This window comes from Camelus bactrianus, chromosome 33 (assembly GCF_048773025.1).
Source record: "Camelus bactrianus isolate YW-2024 breed Bactrian camel chromosome 33, ASM4877302v1, whole genome shotgun sequence".
NCBI classification, from domain to species: Eukaryota; Metazoa; Chordata; class Mammalia; order Artiodactyla; family Camelidae; genus Camelus; species Camelus bactrianus.
The window spans coordinates 10,423,292-10,446,966 of NC_133571.1; the positions used below are offsets into that span (position 1 = coordinate 10,423,292).

Sequence of the window (23,675 nt, forward strand, 5' to 3'; positions counted from 1 at the left end):
CTTCTCTCCTGCTCTCTGCTCTGTCATTTTTCCTTCACCTCATCTCTCTTTTCCTCCCTCTCTCATTTCTCTTGGGGTTTCTTTTGGCCTTTGTGTCTGCCCCACATTATTTTCCTCTCCCCATATGTCTCATCTTGGGAAACAAGCCTTTGCCCAAAATATATTTGGTTTGATTTTGGGCCTCCGCCCCATTCCTCCAAGCCATCCATCCACCCCTTTCTTCTCTGGGTCCCTGCTCATTCCCCAGGTCTCTCCCCCCACCCCACCCCCACCCCGCTGGCCTCCCTGCCCCTCCCCCACGCCCCTCCCCACCCCAGGCCTCAGCTTTCTCTTGACAGATGGGAGGGCAGTGAGCACTCCCTCTTTAAAACAACATTTAATCGCCGTTTTCTGTTCTTGGACATCAAAGCTGGGGCTTAGGCGATGCTCCGGGGTCGCGGTGCTCGGGCTCTGGGGGAGAGGAGGTGAGTGAATAGGGGCTGGGCTGAATGGGCTTTGTGTGGCCGCTGGGGTCTGCCTGCTTTACATGCTCTTTGACCCAGATATGATCTCATGGAGAGAAAGGGGCCCTGGCCGGGCCAGCCTGAGAACGCTCCGTGGCCTGACTCAATCCCCCAGCCTCCCTCCCTGGGGCAGGGGGCCGGCCGCCCGCCCCCTGCCCGCCCCTGCCAGCCCAGGCGCAGCTGCCCTCTGCCCCAGCCCGCCACGCCGGGCAACCACCTCCAGGACCAGACTTGCCAACAGGGCACTCTGCTGGGGTCAGGGGCGGGGCCGGGCAGCCGGGGGAGTGGCTACATTCCTCCTGAACGAGTCTCCAAGGACATTAGGTGGGGACCCACCCCTCCCCACATACAGGGACAGCGTGCCTTCCTGGCCAAGGCTAACGGGGTTCTGGCGGGCACTGGAGTCACATGTATTGGCATTAACAGCTCTCCCTCCAGCCGCCTGAGGGCCCCCCACCCCTCCAAAGGTGGCGTAGAACCAGCAGAAACTTGCTAAAGACTCAAGCAAGTTGTGGCAGGTGAGGAGACGGAGATGTCCAGCTAAATCCAAGGCCACGGCTCAGCATGGCCAGGCCTCCCGTGCTGGCTGTTCTGAGCCCCTTCCCCCCTACCGGGAAGGGGGGTCCCCAGGAGTACTGACCCCCAGCTGCTCTGCCTCCCTCTGTTCCACCCTCTGCTTCCTTTTGCGGGCAGCCAGAGGGGATTCCCCAAAATGAAAAGAGCGGCATGGCACTCATTTGATTGAATCATGCCACTCCTTTGATAGAAGGCCCTCATTACTCTTCAGATGGAATTCAAACTCTTTAACAAGGCTTATAAGACCTTCTGCAACAGAGCCCCTGCCAGCCACCCCAGTCTCATCTCAGGATCACCCCGTGTTCCCTGGCCACCCACCACCGCGTGGCCCAGACCGCAGATGGTTTCAGGAAGACCCTGGGCTCCGCCCCTCCGAGGGCCTTTGCGTGCGCTGTTTCCTCTTCTGGGAGCTGCACGGGCGCCGCACGCACTCACCTCCCTTCTGTCCCAGCTTCTCATTTTTCAGGTCTCGGCTCAAACCCTACTTCTTCCAAGAAAGCTTCCCTGGTCACTGAGGCTGCACTGAGCGCCCCTCTGGTCCTATTGCCGTCGTGCACTGTAATCACCCGCTTTCTTAACTGTCACCATGAACCCAAAGTTAAGTTCCTCGGGAACAGGAATTGTGGGTTATCTCCATACTCCCAGAGCCTAACGCTGTCTGGCACCCAGTAGGCACCTAATAAATCTTTGTTGAATAAACAGAGAAAGAAGGAAGGGGAGGAAGATAGCATCAGGGGTTGAGGTCGGAGTTGCCAGGGACGGCAGAACCGGGTAACTTGGATGCATATCACGCGGCGCCCAGGCACCTCCGTGCGCGTGCATGTCGCCGGCAGCGTAGGGGCCTCAGAGGAGGCGTCCCTGCTTCCCCTTACATGTGCCCATGGCGGTTCCTAGAGATGCCTGAACTGTGTTTGCCATGTGCAAAGGGAGAAGCAGCCAGCCCAGAAGAGTACACAGTTCAGGCAGGGAGCTGCCTGGGCATCACTATGTGTTTGTGTGTGTGCGCGCGCATGTGCGTGTGTGCCCGCATGCATGGACCTGGTCCTGGGCTGGGCTGTGATGGGCGGCCATCCGCCAGCTCTCTGTGGCTCCGGGCCCAGCCTGGCCATCCCTACCCCCAGCCCATGCCCCTCGTGGCTTGGCAGGAGGGCGGGCTCCTCTCTGGGCTGTGTTTTCTGCTCCCCAGGGGGCACCTCAGTGAAAGTGAACTCACTCTTTTAAACCTGACTCCGCAGCCCTGCAGCCCCCTGCAGCGCTAAGTACCCTGTAGTTGTAAACTGATTGCTGTACACTAAGCTTCAGCCCTCCTTTATTTATTTACCGACTACATTAATAGCAAAGCTGCTGCTTTCCGCAGCTCAGGACTGTATCCGGCTGGCTGCACCTCGTTCCTCTTCCTCTCCCCAGGGAGGCTGGTGCAGAGACAATGCCTGGCACTGAGTCCCCAAGTCTGCCCTCTCACGGAGTCCCCAGGGTGGGACAACAGTGAGAAAATCATGGCCCTCCAGCCCCTGCTCACCCACAGAAGGATCTGCTATTCTGAGGACACTTGGGAGCCTCCCTCTGCTTTCACAGCCCCTGTGAGGTGCTGAGCACTGGCTGCATTTTACAGATGGGTAAACTGAGACCATGACTCTACAGCTGTCGGTGGTAAAGGTGGGGCTTGAAGCCAAGACTTCTCATTCCAACAGGTCCGTTGTTTCTTCTCTGACAGGCCTCCTGCCAAGGAGTCCTCCCAGCTCCTGGCCCCACCCACCCAGGTTTGACAATTTCCTTTCAGTTGTATGTTCTCACACCTTCCACTCCTTGTAATGAGAAGGGACATCCCGTGTTGAATCAAAGCCTCTATCCCCAAGCTTTTTTCTGCCTCATTCACGCGCCTGCCCAGAATTTACTGGAAATGTAGGCACGAGAAGCTTTCCTTCATTCTCAGTAGCCTTGCCAAGGGCAGACGTAAGTCCCACCTTAGCCATGGGCCCACCTCCCTCCACCCGGCACACCTGGCAGGTCTGGTGAGTGGAGGGAAGCTGCGGGCTCCTGTGGGATGGTGTCCTGCCTGCTCCCCCATTCCAGGGTGCAGTGGTGCCCATCACCAGGCTGGCTGGCCCTGTCTGCTTCTCTGAGTGCCCTCAAGTCCCAGGAGGCTGGGCTGGGCCTGGCCTCAGGGCATGACAGCATCCTGAAGCCCAGATGGGCCCCGTCAGGGTGTAGCCTATGGGCGCATGGAACCAAGCACCCAGGCTCTACTCTGATTTGCTGTAGTGTGGTGGCTGCTGTGCTGGGCGCCCCCTAAGGGACGGGGATGAGTTCTGGCTGCGACTACCTGGTGTTCAGAGTCAAGAGGACCTGAGGCCAGCTCTGCCATTCACTGTGTGACCTGACTGTAAATCAAAACCGCTCTGAGGTTCTATTTCCTCAGCAGTAAAGTGGGGTCCCATAATGCCTGCCCTGTCACCTCTCAGGACACTGTCAACTGAAATAAGGCAAGTGAATCAGCTTTCTAAGTGCCACGGTGCTATAAAAATGAAAGTTATGAATTGGTGGGGTGGTGTGGTGTGAAGGGGCAGGCTCGAGGCTGGCCTGGGAGTCGGGCTGGTGGCCTAGACATTCATTTCCAGGGCTGCAGCCCTCAAAGGCAGGACCCAGGAGCCTCGGGTCCCCTGCTGGCATCACTGGGACTCTGTCTCCACCTAGTGGACGCTGGCTGCAGGTGCATCTACTGCTCAGATAGGTCTGGAAAGTGACCTGGAAAGCGCAGCCCCTTGTAAGGGGCTTTGGACCCTTTGGGGCCCCTTCTATACCGGATTGGGTTGTGTAAGGGGGGATGTGGTCCATATTCTGCATAAGGGGAGAATATGGCAGAAGAGAAATGCCTTAAACTACTTGGGAGAAAGTTCAGTTTGACCTTCCAGACATTTTCCTGAGTCAGTATTTCTACCTGACACTTTTCTCCCAACTTTTCTCCCAACTTTTCCCCCCACTGACCAGCTGGCCTTGTCAAATCCAGCTCCTCTCATCCCAAAAGTCTGGACTGGAAGCTCTGGCAGCCAGCCCAAACCCCGGGGACCCATGGGGCCTCATCTTTCATTGAGGCAAGATCTGCCTCGGAGGGAATCCAGCTCCTCAAAAGCTTTGCTGCCACGAGAGAAGCAGGCAGGTCCCGGGAGGGCTGCACAGGGGACTCAGAGCACCCCGGCTCTGGCTCCCTGAGGGCTGAGAGCTGGCAGCAGGGGGCAGGGGCAACGGGACCAATTCCTACTCCCTGAGAACCTTCAGAAGGCCTAGAAAAGCCATAAGGGAAGGTTGCTGAAGGCAGCTCCTGCCCCTACATAGGCCCGCCCTTCTGATACAGCGGTGAGCCAGTACCTGTCCCCAAAGTCTCCACAGCCCCACTCTGGCTGGTTAACACCCGGATTCCCTGGGCCGCAGTGGACTCTCCAGTCCCTTAGACATTTGCGTCTACAGGTTATTTGATTGGAAGTGATCTTAGGCTGGGTCTTTTTGCCTCTCTCCTTGTCTCTTGGCACCTCCCGCCATCTCAAACGGATGCACCTAAATGGTTTGGAAGACCCTTCTCAATACTGAACTTCTTATGACTCTTGCCAACTGTGAAGAGCCTCAGTGCCAAGGATACCTCTGGCTCCATATCACCTGTTGGCAGTTGTTTTAAAAGCATTTCAGTTTGAGTTTCTCCCTCCACCTGAATCAGAGGGGTCCTCAGCTTAGGGTGAGCTTCTAGTGACACCAGGTGGTGAAATGGGGGAAGTGCATGCTTGATGGTTGGTCTGATGGGCAGAGGAAGGAAAAGGCTTTTCCTAATTAATTCCCACTTGGGAAAGGAGGCAGTTACAAAATGGTAGGAGCAGGGGTAGGGGTGCGGATTGGACCACACAAGTTTGGGTTGACTGGTAGTCACCTGATTCTCAGAAATCCCCTGCCATTTGGATTCCTCCTTAACACTGGTTACCCAAGCACAGGCACTTGACCTTTTCCTTAATTCCCCAGAGCACAGCGGAGACCGGGCTGGAATATTTAATTTAGATCCCCTCTGAAGTCTCAAGAACAACAAGAGAAAATAAGCACCAAGAACAACATGACATTAGCCCAGCCCTCTGCCTGCCTGCCTGCCTTCAGGAGATGGCGCTGTCTTTAATGCTTAGGACCAAGAAGCCCCAAAGTCGGAGACCCAGAGTGACACGTCCAATGGATTCCACGTCCGCCCTCCTGTCAAAGGTCAGCTCCTCCTCCTGGGCTCTGGGTTTCACTTTCTCTCGCTTTCCAAACCCTTTGCTCCTGCCCTTTTCTCTTCTCTGTGCTGCTTCCATTTCTTCCTTTCAACCAGATTATTCCCATCAGCATGCAAACACCTCCCATTTTAACAGAGCTTTCCCTGGCCCCACCTCCCCCTTTAGTTACCACCCAAATCCTCCTCCTTTAAACAGCAAAATTCTAGAGAGAGCTGTCAATACACAGTGTCTTCCTTCATTTTTCTTACAACCTTTTCTGATCTGTGGTTTTTCCTCTTTTACTCCATTGAGATTGTCTTGCCAAGGTCATCAGTGGCTCCATCTTCCAAAGCACCAGGGCTGCCTTGCTGTCTTCCCCTTGCTCGATCTCTCAGCAGCTTTCCACGTCCCTGGCTCCTTTGGGAATCACTCTCCTCGTTCTGCCCCCTACCCCACTGGCTGCTGCTTCTCAGTCTCGCTGGCTACCTTCTTCATCTTCCTCTGCTGGCGCTTTGGCTATTATAATAGACTATCCTGAAGGCTTCCCTGACCCTCTTACCTTATTTCCCCTCTTCCCTCTGTGGTGTCTACTCCTGCCGCTTTTAGTACATGCTAATGCCTCCCCAACTTTTCTCTCTCATCTCAAGTTTTCCAGTGAGTTTCAGACTCAACTGCTGAACTGACACATACATGTTAATGTCAGTCAGGCATCCATCTCAGACTTAGCATGCCCTTATCAGAAGCCCTGTTCACGCATATCCATACCTGTCTTTTCCATTGAGTGTATAGGATAATGTTAGTTGCTGTAACAAATAGATCCGAAATATGCAATGCCTCAAATATAATTGAAGTTTATGTCTCACTCCTTCGGCTGTCCAAGGGGGATGTTTGTGGTCGGCAGTGGCTCTTCTCTAAAGCCTGGGTCCTGCCATCTCTGAAGGCCTTGTCATAGCCTTCATCTACCCAGAAGAAGGGAAGACAGGGTTTGCAAGTAGCTTGCCAGCTTTTTGAAAGCCTTGGCCCAGTAATCATGTGTGCTTCCTGCTTTCACTCCATTGGACTGTGCTCAACCACGTGGTCACATCAAAGTGCAAAGGGGACAGGAACATGTCATCCAGCTATGTTCAGAGGAAGGAGAGATGAAGTTTTGGTAAAGAGCTAGCAGTTTCTGCCACAATCTGTCCTTCCATCCCCAAATATCTGCTTCCATTCTTCTTCCCACACATGGGACACATTCACTCCCAAGGAGAAAGAGCCCAAAACTCCATCCTGTCATTGTATCTGTTTCAAACTTCGGGATCTCTGAGTGATGTGTGGTCCTCGCCATCAGCCCTGTGAACTAAAAGCTCTGTTATCTGTACCCCACTCCGTCCGTGAATATATGGCTAAAATAAATGACAAGAGCCCAGGCTATGCAGTGTGGAAACATTCAGCAACACTGCTTTCTGCAGTAATTGGTTTTCTCCTCTTTCTTGGTATAAATTCAGGCTCTATTTTCCTTGCAGTTAGGTGTGGCCAGGTGACTGACTTCTAACCATCACGTGAGGAGGAGTCACTGGTACTGCTGCTGGGAAGAGGTTTGAAAGAGGCAGTGTCCCCAGCACTGGTTTCCCAGGGCGGTGTATGTTACCACACGTTGCTGGCTTACACCAACAGAAACTTGTTCTCTCAGTTGTGGAAGCCAGAAATCCAAAACCCAGGCATCGGTAGGGCCACGTTCCCTCTGAAGACTCTAGGAGAGAATTTTTTCCTTGTTTCTTTTAGCTTCTGGGACTGTTGGCATTTCCTGGCTTGTGGCCACGTCTCCGCTTGTGTTGTTACATAGCCGTCTTCCCTTTGTGTCTCTGTGTGTTGTCTCTGCCTCTTGTAAGGACACTCTCGTTGGATCATCATCATTGGATTTAGGGTTCTTGCATCTCAATCCTTACCTTAAACACATCTGCAAAGACCCCCATTTCCAAGTAAGGTCATATTCTGAAGTTACAGTGGATGTAGATTCTGGGGAGACACCATCTAACCCACTGCACATGAGTCCATAGTCTTCAGCGATGGTGGGGTCCTTGCACACAGGTGCTTGTGAAGACCCTAAGCCCTGGTCATGGGGAAAGCTCTGAATCTCCGGTCTGGGAGGAATCCCCTAGTCTGTTGTTGCCTGAACCCTGGCTCCAGCCTCTGGGAAATCATTCCTTAACTGTCACCTGCCCTGGCCCATCCAGAGGGGGTCCTGGGAGTCGGACCTCCCTCAGGATGGCACAGCTTCCACCACCAGCCTGATTCCTACCTGTATGGTTCCGGGGACTGAGTGTGATTTTAAGCTCCAACGTTTCAAGGCTTTTATTAGGCCAGGGTCACGTTGGGGGTTTGGCAATTCAATTTCTTCAAAAATAACCTTTCAATCTCTTTGCCTCCAATCCATTCCTCGTGCTGGTAACCACACCCAAAAAGGTCTTTCCTCCCCTTAGCTGTCAAAACTGCTTTTATCATTGTTTGTGTTATTATGGTTATTCGTCATTTTTTTTTTCTTCCTCGAATCCAGAGCCTCCTTGTCAACTTCCTTGTGGCTGCCTTGGGGCCCTCTGAAAGGGCTGGCGTGGGTGGAGTCAGAACACTCTCAGTTTGATGTTTGCCATGGAACTGAATCCCTCTGTAAGAAAGTTTTTAATAATAAGCTTGTATCGCTTGAAGCCTTTTCCTGTCTTATTTCCTGTCGTTTCATAAGGCATAGAAACAGTCCACTTACCTACATCCCCCAAAACGCAAATATCTGGAGACACTCTATTTCCTTTAATTTCTTCTTGGAAATTTGTCATTTTTTCCGAGAACTCATCTCGATAATACTACTATACTATAAAGACTGGGGAACAAGCAGCATACACTGATATTTGGGTCCTTTCCCCAAAGTTTCTTTTAGAGCTACAGGTTCTGTATATACTTGGTCTGTCTTTCGAGTTACTGCAGGCAAGGGTTTTCCTAATTGTATTCTTCCTGCCTGCCACGGGACTCTGTCTTTCTAGCCAGCCATGCCTCTCTCCTTTCTGGCCACTGTCTACTCCTCTGACCCATCTTCTCCCACTTCCCTCTCCCACTGGACCCAGCGTCGCTGCCTTCCATCTCTCCTGGACAGAACAGGTTTATGTACGTGCTGTTCCCTCTGCCTAAATCTTTTCCTTGCTGCCTCCTTCATGCGTAATTCAGGTCTCAGCTCAAATATTACCCCTTAGGGGGTGGGGTCTTCTCTGACCGTCCCATCTAAAGTTTGTTTCTTCAAAGCATTTGCCACCATCTGATGTTATCTCCTTTGTCTACTTGTTGTGGTCCAGGCCCCACTCCCGCTGCGTGTGGGCTGTGTGAGAACCAGGATCCTGTTGGCCATGTTTGCCGCCATATTGTTGGCGTTAAGAACTGTGTTAACTGTGTTAAGAACACAGCTTTTATGACGACAAACGCCAATACTTATATAACACTGCGTGCCAGACACTGTTTCAGTTCTTTGCTGAAAACTTTCTTTAAATGAAAAATGTCAAAGACACCCAAAAGTAGAATAGTATGAGGAAGCCTGTCACCGAGATTCAACGTTAGCAAGATTTTGCCACACTCGCTCCATGCAGTCTTCTTTCTTTCCTTCCTTCTTTTTCTTTCCTTCCTTCTTTTTCTTTCCTTTCTCTTCCCTCTTCTCTGTTTCTGTCGAGGTATTTTATGCACAATTCCAGGCATCATATCCTTCCCCTCGCCCCACTACATCCTTCAAGGTATGTATTCTTTAAAAATGAAGTTCTCTTGTATATATATAACTTTGACGTCATTCATACGCCTTCAAGAATTAGAGATGATTCCTTAGGATCATCACTCAGTCCATATGCAGATTTTCCTGATTTCCTCAAAAATAACTTTTTTAATGTGGATCTGTTTGAATTAGGAGCCAAACTAGGTCCACGCATTGCATCTGTTATTGATCTTAAATCTCCAACCCCCTATGCTGCTGACTTGTTGAAGAAAGGGTTGTTATTATTAACTTCTCAGCTAAGGGATGATGAGAGCCCGAAATGGGGCAGGGTAGTAACGGTGAAGAGGAGCAAAGAGTCTGAAGACAGCTTGTGGAGTAGAGTCATCTGGTCAACCCTACTCCAGTCCACAGGACGGTGCTATGATAGCCCTCAGGATCTATGAAAGCCACGATCTCCTTGCGCCCTCTTACAGGATCCCTTAGATCAGATAATTGTATCTCTTGTTTTAGTCCCTTGCCCAGCGTCTCCCAGCTGGACAGACCATCTGCCCAGCTCTCCCAGTTCTTCTCAAAATTCCTTCGTCTTGCAGCCCCTGAGGCGTGTTAGGAGAAGGTCGGTTCCCATACTCTGTTCTTACTGCAGTTCCCACACCAGCTGTGCTCTGAAACTCATGGACTCTTGTTCTGCTTCTTTAAAAATACACTCAAATATCTGGTTACCTATCCCAGACCTTCCGAATGGGCACCTGTGGACATGATACCTGGGAATATGTATTTTCAGACCACTGCCTGGATGCTAATTTGCCGACCTGGCTCAGAAACCTTGTGGGCTATACCAACGGTGTGAGTCCTAAGATGAAATCTGTAAAGCAGTCTTTGTCAGCATTTACAGTTCCTCTGGGGTCAGTCATTTTCCACCCTTTTTTCATTAAAAAATGAAGTGAAAACCATTTTCACTTAAATTTTGACCCTATACCCCAATATTTGTTCATTTGTTTATATATTATGTACACATACTACTGCACTACCATATTAAGTATAAAACATACTAAAGTAAAAAAAGACTTTTTTTTTAAAGGATTTAACAAGTAAGTAGAAATAGAAGTTCTAATAGTTGCTTCTTGAAGCCCAGTGGGTTTTTTCTTGGACGCCCACCTGTGGACTTCTGCTCTGGGCTGTCTTCAGCCAATTCTCATCTGCCCAGGGCTGCCCCAGGGAGTCTCATTTGAGGAGCTCATCATATGTCAGATGTCATTAAAAAAAAAAACACCTCTCCTCTCTTCTGTAATAGTCTTTATCATAACCTCAAATCCTGCCTGGTTCACCTCACTGAATTTTTCTCTCTGCAATAGGACCAGGGGAAGCTTTCCCAAATTAGTTGCTGAGCAGACAAGTAAGCTGTGTCAGTCGTCCTGGTGTAGCTGGGTCCAAGTCTTCCATTATTCCTCTGACCCTCTTGGATCTCTGGGAGATCAGCACACAAAAATCTCCTAATGGGATGTATTTAAGGCTGCAGAGGGAGAAAAAGTGACTGAGGGTCTGGAGGAAGCAGAAAGCAAACTGAGGTAAAGGAGACTAGAGTTTGCCATTTCTAAGGCTGCTTGTTCCTTCCTTTGGATCTGAGTTTCTAGCAGGTACCATTTTCCTTCAGCCTGAAAAGCTTCCTTTAGTCTTTTTTATAGTGCAGATTTATTGGTGACAAATTCTCTCAACTTTATTTCACTCTCATTTTTGAAGGGATATAGAATTCTTTTATCTGTTTGTACAGAGTTTTGAGGACATCATCCTGTATCCCCTGGTCTCCACTGTTTCTGATGGGAACTCAGCCATTCTTGTGTCATTGTTCTCCGGAATGTAATATGTCATTTTTCTTTGATTTCACAATTTTCAGAAGTCTAACTTTGATGTGCTTAGCTGTGGCTTTTTTTTTTTTTTAATGGAAGACTGGGGTTTGAACGCAGGGTCTTGTGCATGCTAAGCACACGCTCTACCACTGAGCTACGTACTTTATTTCCTAGGTGTGAATTTCTTTATTTGAAGGTTAGGTGAGTTTTTTGGATCTCTAGGTTGATGTGTTTCATCAAATTCAGGAAACTTTGACCATTTTTCCTTATATATCTTTTTCTACCCCATTCTCTCCCTGTTTTCCTTCAGGGCTTCTAGTTACAGAAATGTTAGACAGTTTTATATTGTCCCATAGGTTACTGAGATCCTGTTCATTTTTGTTTCAACCTCTTTTCTCTCTTGTCTTCAGATTGGTAATTTTTATAGCTCTGTCTTCAAGTTCACGGACTCCCACTTCTGCCATTTTCTAATCTGCTGTCAAAACCATCCAGTGAATTCTTCACTTTAGAAATTGTATTTTCAGTCTAGAATTTCTCTTTTAAAAAGTTTTCTCTGTTGTGATTTCCTGTTTGCTTCTCATCAAGACTATATTTTCCTTTAACTCTTTGAATGCATCTATTATTACTGCTTTAAAGTCCTCATCTGCTAATTTCAACATCTGGATCATCTCAGAGTTTGTTTTCATTGATAGTTTTTATTTTTATGGGTAATGTATTCCCCCTTTTTTGGCCTATCTAGTGATTTTTTCACTGTGTGGGTGATCTAGCTGAAGGAGTCTGGATTGTGTTGTTTTCCCTTAAAGAGTGTTGTGTTTTGTTTGGGCAGGTGATTAATTTGTCAGAGGCTTTCTTTGCCCCTGTCAAGTCTTGGTTTTAGGCTTTGTTAGGGTGAGTCTAAAGCTGGCTTTATTCCAGAATATGATCCTTCTTCCCAAAGAATAGCTTTCTGGTGCCCCAGCTGGTCCTCTAACAAGAAGATCTCCGCACTCTGGCTGGAACAATGACTCCCAGCACTGTGTGACGTCTGATAATTTCATTCTGCTCTCAACTCCGTAACAGTCAGGTTCTCACACAGTCTCAGCCTGTACGTGTGCAGCCCTGTTCTTGACCAACACCTGACAGGGAACCTGTGTGATGGGTTAAATTGTATTCATCCCAAAAGATACATTGAAGTCTTAATCCCTAATATCTCAAATGTAATCTTGATTTGGAAATAGGGTCTTTATAAAGGTAATTAAATTTAAAATGATGTCATTAGAGTGGGTCCTAATCCAATATAATGGGTGTCCTTATAAAAAAGGATACTGGACACAGAGACTTGCACAGAGAGAAAGCCATGTGGGAGAAGATCAAGGTGACACATCCTCAAGCCAATGAACCACAAAGATTGACAGCAAACCACCAGACACCAGGGGGCAGGCATGGAACAGACCGTCCCTCACAGCCCTCAGAAGAAACCAACCTTGCTGACACCTGGATTTTGGACTTCCAGCCTCCAGAATTATGAGAGAATACATTTCTGTTGTTTAAGCCACCCAGTTTGTGACCTTTGTTACGGCAGTCCTAGCAAATGAATACATGCCCACGTAGACTGTCGGGGACCCCTCTATGTGACTCCCTCCTTCTTGGCACAAGTTCCACAAGTTCCATTTGCTCCAGCAGCTCCAAACTCTGGTCTTTGCTTCCTCAGCTCAGCAGGACTGCTGGACTCTTCTTGGGTCTCACCTTGCTGTCCTGCAATCAGAAAACTGTCCCCAGGCAGACAGCTGGTGAGTCGCGGGCTCACTTTATGTGTTTGCCTTCCCTCGGGGATTGCAGCTGTGCACTGCCTGTTGCCCGGTGCCTGAGAGCAGCTGCCTCATACATTTCGTCCAGTTTTGCAGCTGTTTATAGTAAAAGGCAACTCCGCTGTTGATTACTCCATCAGGGTCAGAAGTGAAATTTCTGTTCTAAGTTCCTTGAATTAACTCATTTAATCTTCTCAGCAACTCTGTGAGGTAAGTTACTATCCTCATGAGTTCCAGATAAAAAACAGAGGCAAAAAAGGAAAAAAGTTTAAATAGCCTGCCTGTCCAAGGATATAACTTACAAATGGTGGTGCTGGATTTTGCATCGAAGCAGTTCAGCTGCAGACCTATGCTCTTAAACGTCTCCCTATTATCTGGCGCTCAATGAATGCATTTTGAATAAATGAATAGACGGCTTTCTCATCTACCTTCCTTGCCCACCTACCTTCTGTTTCACCTGCTTAGGAAAATCCCGACATTACATCAGTCTGGCATCTTCACTTCTCCTGCACCCAGACTTCTAAGCACGCTGGAGAAAACCACATTTCTGGTAAGAATGAACTACCTACCAAGTTATCCCAGCCTTTGAAAATATTCTAATAATTCTGTATTTCCCTGGTCTTTGCCCTCCCTTGGCTGTTTGTTCTCACCTCAAATCTCAAACACCTGCACCTCTCTGTACTCGTTATTTTCAGGAAAAACACAATTTCCAGCTGTGAACTCTCAGTTTCTTGCTCGTTCCCATCAATCTGACTTGTATTGGCACCCATCCTTGACTTTTTCCCTCTACTGTCAAAATATTTAGTGTTTCTATCTCTAAGTCTTATCCACCTTCAGCTGCTGCCTGATGTCTTTCTTCCCCTTCGCAGAAATGCTTTTGAAGTGACGTTTACATCCTCTGCCTGCGTTTCTTCATCTCACTCATCCAGCTCACTCCGTCACTGCTATCTGCCTTCTGTGCTTATTACTTCCTTCTTTTTTTAATGTCAGCTTTTATTTCATCAATTTCATCCTTATGCTTTCTTTAAATGTATTAATTCTTTTTTTAACGTCTCGATTTGAAACCTAATTCATTATTTTTCTATTTATTAATATAAGTATTTAAGATCATCACTCTTCCTCTGCTTTATCTGTGTTTTACAGATTCTTATCTGTAGAATTTTTTTCTATATAGTTTTTGATTTTTGTTTTGGTTTTCTCATTGATCAAAAGTGTTTAACAGAAAATGAAAGAAATTTCTATGTGGTAGAGTCTCTTGTTTTCTGATTTTATAATTAATACTCATTTTATTGCATTATGATCAGAGTATATTACTATATATTATTTCTACTTCTAGGAACTTTTGTAATTTCTCTGTGGTTTTATATACTGTCAACTTTTGAATATTCTATGAATAACTTTTTTAAAAAGGCTTACCTTCTGTTTTTAGAATCAGAGTTCGGTATATAAAAAACCAAATTTGTATTGTTAATTACATTTTAATTTCTCCTCTGTCCTTTCTTATTTAGGAAAATGGGAACATAGGAAACTGTGCCCTTTTTGGGCTAGAAAGCATTGAGATCCCGGATTGTCCTTATTCTCAACACAGTGTGGGAGAAGAAGAAATGTTACCACGGTGGTTTCTCAGCCCAGGGCATCCTGAGGAACTGGGGAGGGGTTTCCCTTGCTCCTGAGTGAGGAATGGAAATGCGACAGAGAGAGAGGGATACAGGCATGGAGGTTGGGTAAAGGGGATGCTGAACCTTTATTAATCAGTGATCAGGGACCAGATTATACAATGTAACGTCTGTAGGTGCCAGCCCCCCTGCCTGGCACCAAGTCAGCTCCCCACCCCCACCCCTGCTGAAGGAAGACTATAAGGTTGAGATTTAATGTCCATCACTCATCTGAATGGGGCTTGAAGAAGAAATTCAGTTCAGTTATAGAACAGCTTGGCACACACATCCCACAAAGTCTGCAGCTCCAGCTCAGATCTCCCTGTGAGTTCTAGACTTGTGTCCAGGTTAGATTAGATTTTTCAGCCTCAAGCTGAGCATGCTCACAACTAAACCCATTTCTTCTCATCTTCTCACCCTCCTCAGTCCTTAACCAAAACCTGTTCTTCTGTCTTCCCGATTTTACTAAATATTATCAGCATTCATTCAGTTGTCCAGGGCACCAACCAAGGTGTTGTGCTGAGGGCGGGTGTAGTTCAGACAGCTCTAAAGATGAAAAGCCAACTAAGGCATCGCCATCCTATTATCTGTCATCTATACTGGGGCTTCACAGGGGATTTAGTTTAAAAATTAGGTCTGCTTTTTCAATAGTTTGGAAAACCGCTGTAGAATAGGATGCAATAGATGAAGCAAAAGAGCCTAGAAACCTTTCCATGGAGGCCAAAGCCACTCGAAAGCCTGGGAGCTGCAGTGGTGTCTGCCGCTGGAGGACGGACGGGAGGAGGTGAGTGTTGACAGAGGTGAATGGCCAAAGGGAGAGGAGTTCAGGAAACGTCCTTCATTGGCTTCATGGCCTTCATCCAAGTGTTTGGTTTGAGGGGAGGGGGTGGGACTGAGCCTAAGTGCCACCAGGAAGGGCCCAGGCAATCAGACCAGTTGCTGCTTCCTCCTGGACAAAGCCCACTGCCCTCCATGGCTCTTCAGGAATCCAAGAAGCCTGATGTTTATCAGACGAATTTTGAACCCACATCCTACCTGGAGTACTTCAAGTTGGACCAGGACCCTATGGCTAAGGAAGTCCTCCATTTCCTGCTAAAACATTACAATGCTACTTTTAAACCAGGTGCCAGGCTCCTTCCACCCTGGGGGAGGTTTGTGGGAGGAAGGGTGGCCATGCAAATTTTAAATCAGAGGCTGCTCTTCTTCAATAGTGGGAGTGGAGAGAGTAGCCAGATAATTAACAGGAACTTTGGATCTTCAGAGTGTGTGGAACTGCCTGACAGGAAGATTTTATGTGTACTTGACGTGTGGTACATAGCGAGATGCCCTCAAAATTTCTCAGGTCAGATTTTTCTCCTCCAATAAAACCTAAGAGCTGTGGTCTTTGTGGCCCTTCGTGGGCCTGTCTGCTCCCTATTAGTGGCCAAAGAAGCCACAAGGGCACCAGAAAGTGTAGGTGGCCTTGCTCCAAATTCATAGTGGCCTTTGCTCTTCGGCCGGATCACCACTGTGACCCATGAAAACCTTGCGGGTGGGTGGCTCTCAGATTTGCCCCTAAGGGAAGAAATATGATAGGCTGGCTGGACCAATAAAATCAAATAGTGGGTATCTTTTCATAATTCACATGAGAAGAAAACATAGCCCAATAGCTAGAATTTTCCCAATTAAAAATTTTCTGCATCAAATTTTCCTAAACCTTTGATGCCTGCCTTAACTGATCGGCCACCATACCCTACCATTACAACAACAAACAGACAAACTCAGCGTGGCAGCAGAGCCCAGGAGCAAGAGAGCAGGCTAAGTCCCACAGCTGGTCAGGACCTTGGGGTCCAGCTAGTTTTCCCTCCTCGTGGCCTTGTTGTTTATCTTGGAAGCCTCTTGCCAGAGCCCAAACGCTATTAATATTTAGCGTCAACCCAGCCACTCGTGGCTGGAGAGAAGGCAGTACAGTAAGGGGAGACCAAGGGCTCTGTGAGCAGCCCCTGTATCCTCCATCTAGTCCCCACACTGCCAAGCAGATTTCTGGGAATACAGTTGGTACTCAATAAATGTTTGCTGAATGACCTTTGGAATGTTATAGATGGTCTCAGCGGCGCCATAAGGCACATCGGCAAAGAGTGCTTGGAACAAGGAAACCAGTGTTGTCAAGACTGGGATTCAGGTTTCTTCTCTGGACACTTATTTACAGTAAATTGGCAATTGAAATGTCAAAGATAGTCCTCTGCTCCTTGCCCCAAGCAAGCTCCTCTGCTCCTAACTCTCCCCTCTTACCCGCGATGCCCAGTGCACTGGGGCTGTTAGCGCAGGCAAAGTTCCCCGTCCTGGAGTTTACATCTCCAGATGGTCAACTCCCTGTAGCCTCTCCCAGTAGGACAGGGAGAGCATAGCCTTTCCGGAAGCGTGGACCTCAGAGCCCTGCCTTAGGACTGCTGACTCAGAATGGATGTTCCTGTTCTAAAACAGGTGGACTGAAAGGAAAACTCCTGATTGACATCGGCTCTGGGCCCACCATCTACCAGCTCCTCTCTGCCTGCGAGACTTTCGAGGTGATCGTGGCCTCGGACTACACGGACAAGAACCGCCAGGAGCTGGAGAAGTGGCTGAAGAAGGAGCCGGGGGCGTTTGACTGGTCCCCGGTGGTGAAATACGTGTGTGAGCTTGAGGGGAACAGGTAGGGGGTTTGTTGTTTGCTTTTGGATTTCCACAATACCAGGAGCTTCACTTAGCTCCTGAATCAAGAACTTTCCATGGGGCTCATGTAGAAACGGCAGGGCTGATGGAGACCAAGAAGGAAGAGCTTCAAGTCAGTGGGGCCCCAAGAGGAAGAAAGGAGGGGGAGTGAGCTGTGATCCTATAAAGACCAAAAGAGGGAACAGAAAGAGCTGGCTAGAGACAAACCTGGAGCCAGGAAGAAACAGGCACGGAAGCCCACCTAGAACGCCAACATCTGTGCCCAAGCGGACGGAGAAGCAGCCCAGCTGCCTCCATGCTGATTGGCTGGTGCCCTGCTGTTCCAATTACAACCTCCAGGGGGCCCTAAACTTGTGGAATCTTTTTGTGGATCCCAGAGGTGGAGATTAGACTTAAGACCCAACTTGCACTGCAGGTAGAAGAGAATTTACTTATCTTGTGTATTTTCATTCAATTTCAAAGCACCAGGAAGGTCCACCATAGGCCTCCATTCCTCAAATATTACCCTCCCTAGTTAGGTCAGGTGGTTGAAGTTGCACATTAGATTCTTATTCCTTTTGCTTAATACTATGACTTTTTAAAAAATATGGAGCTAGGCAGAGTAAACCGTTAAGTGCTAGTTCTTACTCATACCTGAATATGAATGAGACCTTGTATAACTGAATCCTTTTGCCGTACACCTGAAACTAACATAACATTGTAAGTCAACTATACCTCAATTACAAAAAAATTTTTTTAAATATGTGAATGAGGCTCGCATCCTGAGAACGGGTATAGGTAAGAAGTGAACAAGCGAGGTGATGAGGAGGTTGAGTGGAGGGGCCGGGGGACACAGGGGAGGAAATGTAATGGAGAAATGGGGGAGGGGGAGGGCAACAAAATTTGTAGCTTTGCTCAGCTGGTTCCAGGCAGACTTCCCATTTCTGGGAGCACTTGCCTGCGTCGTGTTAAACATGGACTAGCAGAAAGAGAACAGGCTACCCGCCAGAAGCGCATTGCCAGGAGACAGCCTGTAGCTGGACAGAGTGCTGACCGCAGGGTCGACAGGTCCTGGGCTTGTCCACGGCTGGCTTCGCCAGGTCTCTCTCCGGGACTCAGTTTCTTCATCTGTAAAACCGGTTTCCTGATATTCTGAGAGTCTGTGTGCCAGGCAGAGAGTGGCCAGGGGTGATGTGTGCACTCCACGGGATGAGCATGACCCAGCTGGCCCCTCTTTCCTCTTCCCTCCACCCCAGAGACAGGTGGGCGGAGAAGGAGGAGCGCCTAAGGAAAGCTGTCCGCCAGGTGCTCAAGTGTGATATCCTGAAAGAACGGCCCCTGGAACCTGCGGTCCTGCCCCCGGCCAACTGCCTCATTTCCTCCCTGTGCCTCGAGGCTGCCTGCCCCACCCTGGGGGCCTGCCGGGATGCCCTGCGCCACATCAAGACCCTGCTCCGGCCCAGGGGCCATCTGGTGCTGAGTGGGACCTTCGGTTCCAGCTTCTACATGGTGGGGGACAAGTGGTTCCCCACACTGCCCCTGGAGGAGAAATTCCTGCTGGAGGCCCTGCAGGAGATCAGCTTCACCATTGAAAAGCTGGAGAAGGCTCCGCGAGCAGCTGAGACCCTCTTGGATAATCGGTCCGACTACACCAGGATGTTCTTCCTGGTGGCCCGGAGAGGGGACTGAGGCAGTGACTTGAGGAGCTGGCAGCGTGCAGGGCAGGGCTCCCACCATCACTCTGTCCCTCATTCGCTTTCCTTCCCACTTAATTAGCTTTACTTAGAACCCTTACTAGCAAATGATTGCCAGGTAAATAGGGACGCTTATCTGAAACAGAGAGGTTTAGAACACCAGTCAGAATGGCCATCATTAAAAAGCCCACAAATGACAAATGCTGGAGAGGGTGTGGACAAAAGGGAACCCTCCTACACTGCTGGTGGCAGTGTAGTTTGGTGTAGCCATTACGGAAAACAGTATGAATATGAATTTTAAAAAACTAAAAATAAGCTTACCATATGATCCAGCAATCCCCCTCCTGGGCATATATCCAGAGGAAACTATAATTTGAAAAGATACATGCACCTCAATGTTCATAGCAGGACTTTTTACAATAGCCAAGACATGGAAGCAACCCAAATGTCCATTGACAGATGATTGGATAAAGAAGATGTACACACACACACACACACACACACACACACGATAGAGTACTACTCAGCCATAAAAAAGAATAAAATAATGCCATTTGCAGCAACATGGATGGACCTGGAGTTTGTCACACTAAGTGAAGTAAGCCAGAAAGAGAAAGAAAAATATCATATGACATCACTTACATGTGGAATCTAAAAAAAAGACACAAATGAACTTATTTACAAAGCAGAAACAGACTCACAGACATAGAAAACAAACATGGTTACCAAGGGGGAAGGGGGTGGGTGGGTGGAGGGATAAACTGGGAACTCTAGATTTTCAGATACTACTATATATAAAATAGATAAACAACAAAGTCCTACTGGATAGCACAGGGAACTCTATTCAATACCTTTTAATAGCCTATAATGAAAAAGAATATGAAAAGGAATATATCTGTATAACTGAATCACTATGCTGTACACCAGAAATTAACACAATATTGTAAATCAACTATAATTCAATAAAAAAATTTAAAAAAAATAACAGAGAGGTTTCTAATATACTTCACGAATGGCCCAGGGTTGGGAAAAAGAACTGGAACACACAAATAAAGCTGTGCCTCCTTCGTTTTGAGGGCTCTTTGGGGTTGCGTGGAGTGAAGGGGGCAGGGTCCCCTCCCGCTCTCTTATTTTAGGCAATTCAGGACTGCACAGCTTCTGAGCCCATTCCTCACATCCGTCCTCATCCCTGCTAATGCTGCAGCCCCACCCCATGAAATGAAAAGCACACAGGCTTTGGTGCCAGGAGACGTGGGTTGTGATGCGTGGCTCTCTGGCTCACTTGCTCTCGTGACCTTAGGTGGGCACCTAATATCTCAGAGCCTCAGTTTCCCCATCTCTGAAATGGAAACCATCACATCCCTCCGCAGGGTTATTGTGACACCCCAAAGGTATAACATGATGACACCTGGTAAATAACCACTTGTGCAATTTCATGTAAGTTCTGGCCGACCTTATCGATGTTTGTAACAAGCAGTTCTAAAGAGAACTAGAGAAGTTGTTTTCCTTCTTTGTCCAGTGCAACTCACCTAATCCAGTTTCAGGCACTTGGGAAAGGCTTTCTGAATGAAGTAGCAGCAGATGGGTGAGACCTAAAGGATGACCAGGAGTAAGGCAGGTGAAGGAATGAGGGGGTGAAAGCAGGAACTTCCAGCACGTGTGCTGAGACCCAGAGGGGAGGTAACACACTGTGTCTGATAAACTGTAACTGAAGACACTTGGGTACCAAAATGGGGGCCCTGTCCCTCAAGGGTGCTGCTGGGACACCAGGCACCTGGCATGGTTGAACAGGCCAGCACTTCAGGTGGGCAGAGGAGTGTCAAATCAGTGATAGTTGCTGAGGTGGGAAGTGAGCCAGCCAGCAATTTAGTCATTCAACAAACATTTGCTGAGTGCTTGCATAAATCTGGACACTGTGCTAAATGCCCAACCTTTGCCCAGGGCTTGTCCTCACGCGCTAAACACGGTTGCAACATCTAACCCCGTGATCACATTCTAACCCACGTGTGTGTATCACTGTATAGTCTTGTGTGTGTATGTGGGCACGTGCACATGTGTGTGTGCTGCCGATGGTGGTCGAAGGGGGGTCAGATCTATCCATGGTGCCAGCACATGAGTGATAGGTGAGGTTGACTCCCAAAGGCTGGGGTCGGATCAGGATTAGCTACCAGGATACGTATGTAGTTGATGGACCTAGAGGCTGAGTGATAACACCCCATGCAAAGAGATCTCTAAGTGTACACTAGTGTGCGGCCAGAAAGCTGGGCTGGGCTGGGGATGCATAAAGCCAAGAGCAAGGTGGGCAGGCATATGGGGAGGGTGTCCAGGACAGGTGCTCTCGGCATGACTGAGATGCTCAGTCTCTGCCTCCCTGCAGGAGGTCTGGGCGTGCACCTGGAGGAGGTTCTTCTAGGGTCCTGGTGTTAGATCAGGTATATTTACCTGATATGAGCAGAGAAAGGGAGACCCAGGCCAAGTGGCAGTAATTGGTCATAAAAGGAGGGGCCTGGGCCAATGGCAGGAGACCATACATCATGTGAACAACGGGGGTCCTCGGGCAGACAGAGAAAAGTAGGAACCTCAGGTCTGATATGAAATCACACATTTTGGGGTGACAGGTGGCCTGGAGGCCAACAAAGAAAAGTGAGAAGAGGCAGGAATCTCCAGTGTCTGAATGTAAGTAACCTTTTGCTCATTATGTCTTCATTCCAATAAAATTAGCCTTGCAGTTTAGAAATACCCATCATGCATTGATGCCATGACACTTCCGATCCAGACTAAATAGGGACAAAAATCCCTCTTCCTCTCTGGAAGGTGGAGCTGGGATGGAGATCGGAGAATATGACCCCAAACCCTTCCCTCCCCAATGAATATTCTGCTCATTCATTTTTACACCCTATGTAACCCACTTGCCAGAGAAACTCAGGGCGGCCGCTCACCTGAGCCTGCCTGTGCTCCGCCTGAGAGTGTGCTGTCCATCCCTTAATAAATCCTCACTTTATTTTCTTGATCTCCGTGTTTCATCTATGAATTCTTTCTGTGACGAGACAAGAACTTAGTCACCGGCAACACTGGTGTTAGTTATCTGTGTTTTCACACTGGGGGCTATTGGCTCCTTGACATGACTCTCAGGTTACCATGTACACCTTGTCTGCCTCCTGTAAGTGGCCATTTGAGTGCTTGGCTTCATGGGAGATAGGGAGATACCACTCTGTGCAAGATGTAGCTAGTGACCAGAGATGGTTTACAATTCGCTGAGCTAACAGACAGCACGCATCTCTTAAGCACCCACTGAGCCAGGCTGGGGCTCTGGACGGTGCAGAATTAGTTGGGAAGAGGGAGGATGATGGGAAGAACAGAAGAGGGGGGATTAATTCCTGCTCGGGGAACCAAGGAAGGCTTCATGGAGGAAGTGGCAGCCAAGATGAGTCATAATGGAAGAAGATGGTTGGAAAGACATTCCCACGGGAGGAAACCATACTGTTAAAAAAAACATGGCCTTTGGAAGATGCCGGGTGAGCGATGTGAAGCTTCCGTTGCCTAGAGGGTGGGCTCCCTATGTGAGAGCAGAGGGAAGCGGCAAGGCCAGGAAGGCGGCTCAGGGCACTGGGCTCTGTGAGCCTCTCCAGGGGTAATCAGAGTTCGTCAATAAATATTTATTTAGCATCTGCCATCTGCCAGGCACTGAGAATTTGGGAACAAATATGACACAATTCTTGCCCTTGCTGGGCTCACAAACAGTTCCGATAGCCGTTAGGGGAGGTGAGGACACCCAGAAGGAAATGCCTAATTTGGGAGAGATAAGGGAGGCATGGCAAAGAGGTAATGTTTAAAGTGAGCCTTGAACTAACAGCAAATACCAGGTTGCCAGGCAGACAGTGAGGTGGAGGTGGGTTGGGATGCTGAAGGCATTTCTGGTGGAAATGACAGCCTGGCCGAGGTGGGAGCCCCGGGTGGACATCGGGCACCTTTGGGGAGCCTTGATTGGGAAGCACGTGCCGGGCCTGCTGTGCGTTCTGGGGATGCAGTGAGCGAGTCCAGTAAGGCCCTGCCCTCGCTCTCCTTGGGAGGGAAGGGAGGGCAGACAATGAAACGGCAGAGCAAAGCAAGCCTGTGAGAGGTCCCGAGAAGGAGACAAACAGGGTGATACCGTGGAGAGCAACTGGGGCAGAGCGGGTGGGAGGAGGTGCCTGGGATGCGCAGACCTAACTGGGTGCACCCCCACCCCCACCCCCACCCCAGCCAGCGGTGTGAGAGCAGGCGAGCCAAGCCCAGAAGCCCCTCTCTTTCTGACGGAGCTCTCTCCACCCTGGAGTGGAGAAGCCTCTGGGTGCAGAACCGACAGGTTGACAGGACCTGCCCTCCTGCCTGCCTGCTGGGCATCCTGTCTGCGGGCCTCCCACAGAGAAGCCCCCTGTAAAAGGTTCAAGCCCTTCCCTTTTGGCTTCCAGAGAAGGGTCCCAGGCACTCAGAGCTCCAGGGCAAAGCCAGCAGCGAGCGGGCTGGGTGGCGCAGGTGGAATGTGAGTCCCTGTGTGTGGGTGCCTTTCGGGAGGAGGAAGCGGGAGGGCAGCTGGATGGCCCCCTGGGGACCAGTCCCAGCCCTGCTTTAGACTAAGTTTCCCTTGTCCTTCACTCTGCGGACACAAGGGGGCAGCCAAGCCTTGAGCTTGCCAGGCTGCAGGGCCAACGGGGCGGGAGGATCCTTCCCTCAGTCTTGCCCGTCCAGGCCCGCTGATTGTCTGAGAGCTGCTCTCCGGTCCCTTCTGACCTCTGACTGTGGGAATCAGGAAGAGGAGGCCACTGCCAGCACAGAGCACCCTGATTTTCACTGACCTTCACTTAACTGTATATAAAATGGCCAGTCCCCAGCTCCCTCCACAACAGAGCTCAGTAAGCTAACCCAGATCTGCCTGCTCCGGGGCCCGGCTAGAGACTGGCCCCTAAGTAGCCTGGACGACCAGACCAAGGGAGAGGCACCCCAGCTGACCCCTGGC

General features: G+C 49.1%; 1 protein-coding gene across 3 annotated transcripts; it reads left to right on the forward strand.

Annotated features, from left to right (window-relative positions):
- The first annotated feature begins 4,201 nt into the window (after window positions 1–4,201).
- On the forward strand, window positions 4,202–19,664 carry NNMT (nicotinamide N-methyltransferase). Of its 3 annotated transcripts, XM_074357147.1 has the most exons (5): window positions 4,202–5,312; window positions 13,126–13,210; window positions 14,169–15,099; window positions 16,779–16,986; window positions 18,242–19,664. In XM_074357147.1, the coding sequence occupies exons 3-5, from the start codon at window positions 15,000–15,002 to the stop codon at window positions 18,672–18,674; spliced, it is 741 nt and encodes a 246-aa protein (XP_074213248.1). In that variant the 5' UTR covers window positions 4,202–5,312; window positions 13,126–13,210; window positions 14,169–14,999; the 3' UTR covers window positions 18,675–19,664. The 3 variants fall into 3 exon arrangements, with proteins under 3 accessions (XP_074213248.1, XP_074213249.1, XP_010951844.3); XM_074357148.1 differs by lacking the exons at window positions 4,202–5,312; window positions 13,126–13,210 and having other exon boundaries at window positions 14,147–15,099; XM_010953542.3 differs by lacking the exons at window positions 4,202–5,312; window positions 13,126–13,210; window positions 14,169–15,099 and adding an exon at window positions 15,201–15,438.
- The last annotated feature ends 4,011 nt before the right edge of the window (window positions 19,665–23,675 follow it).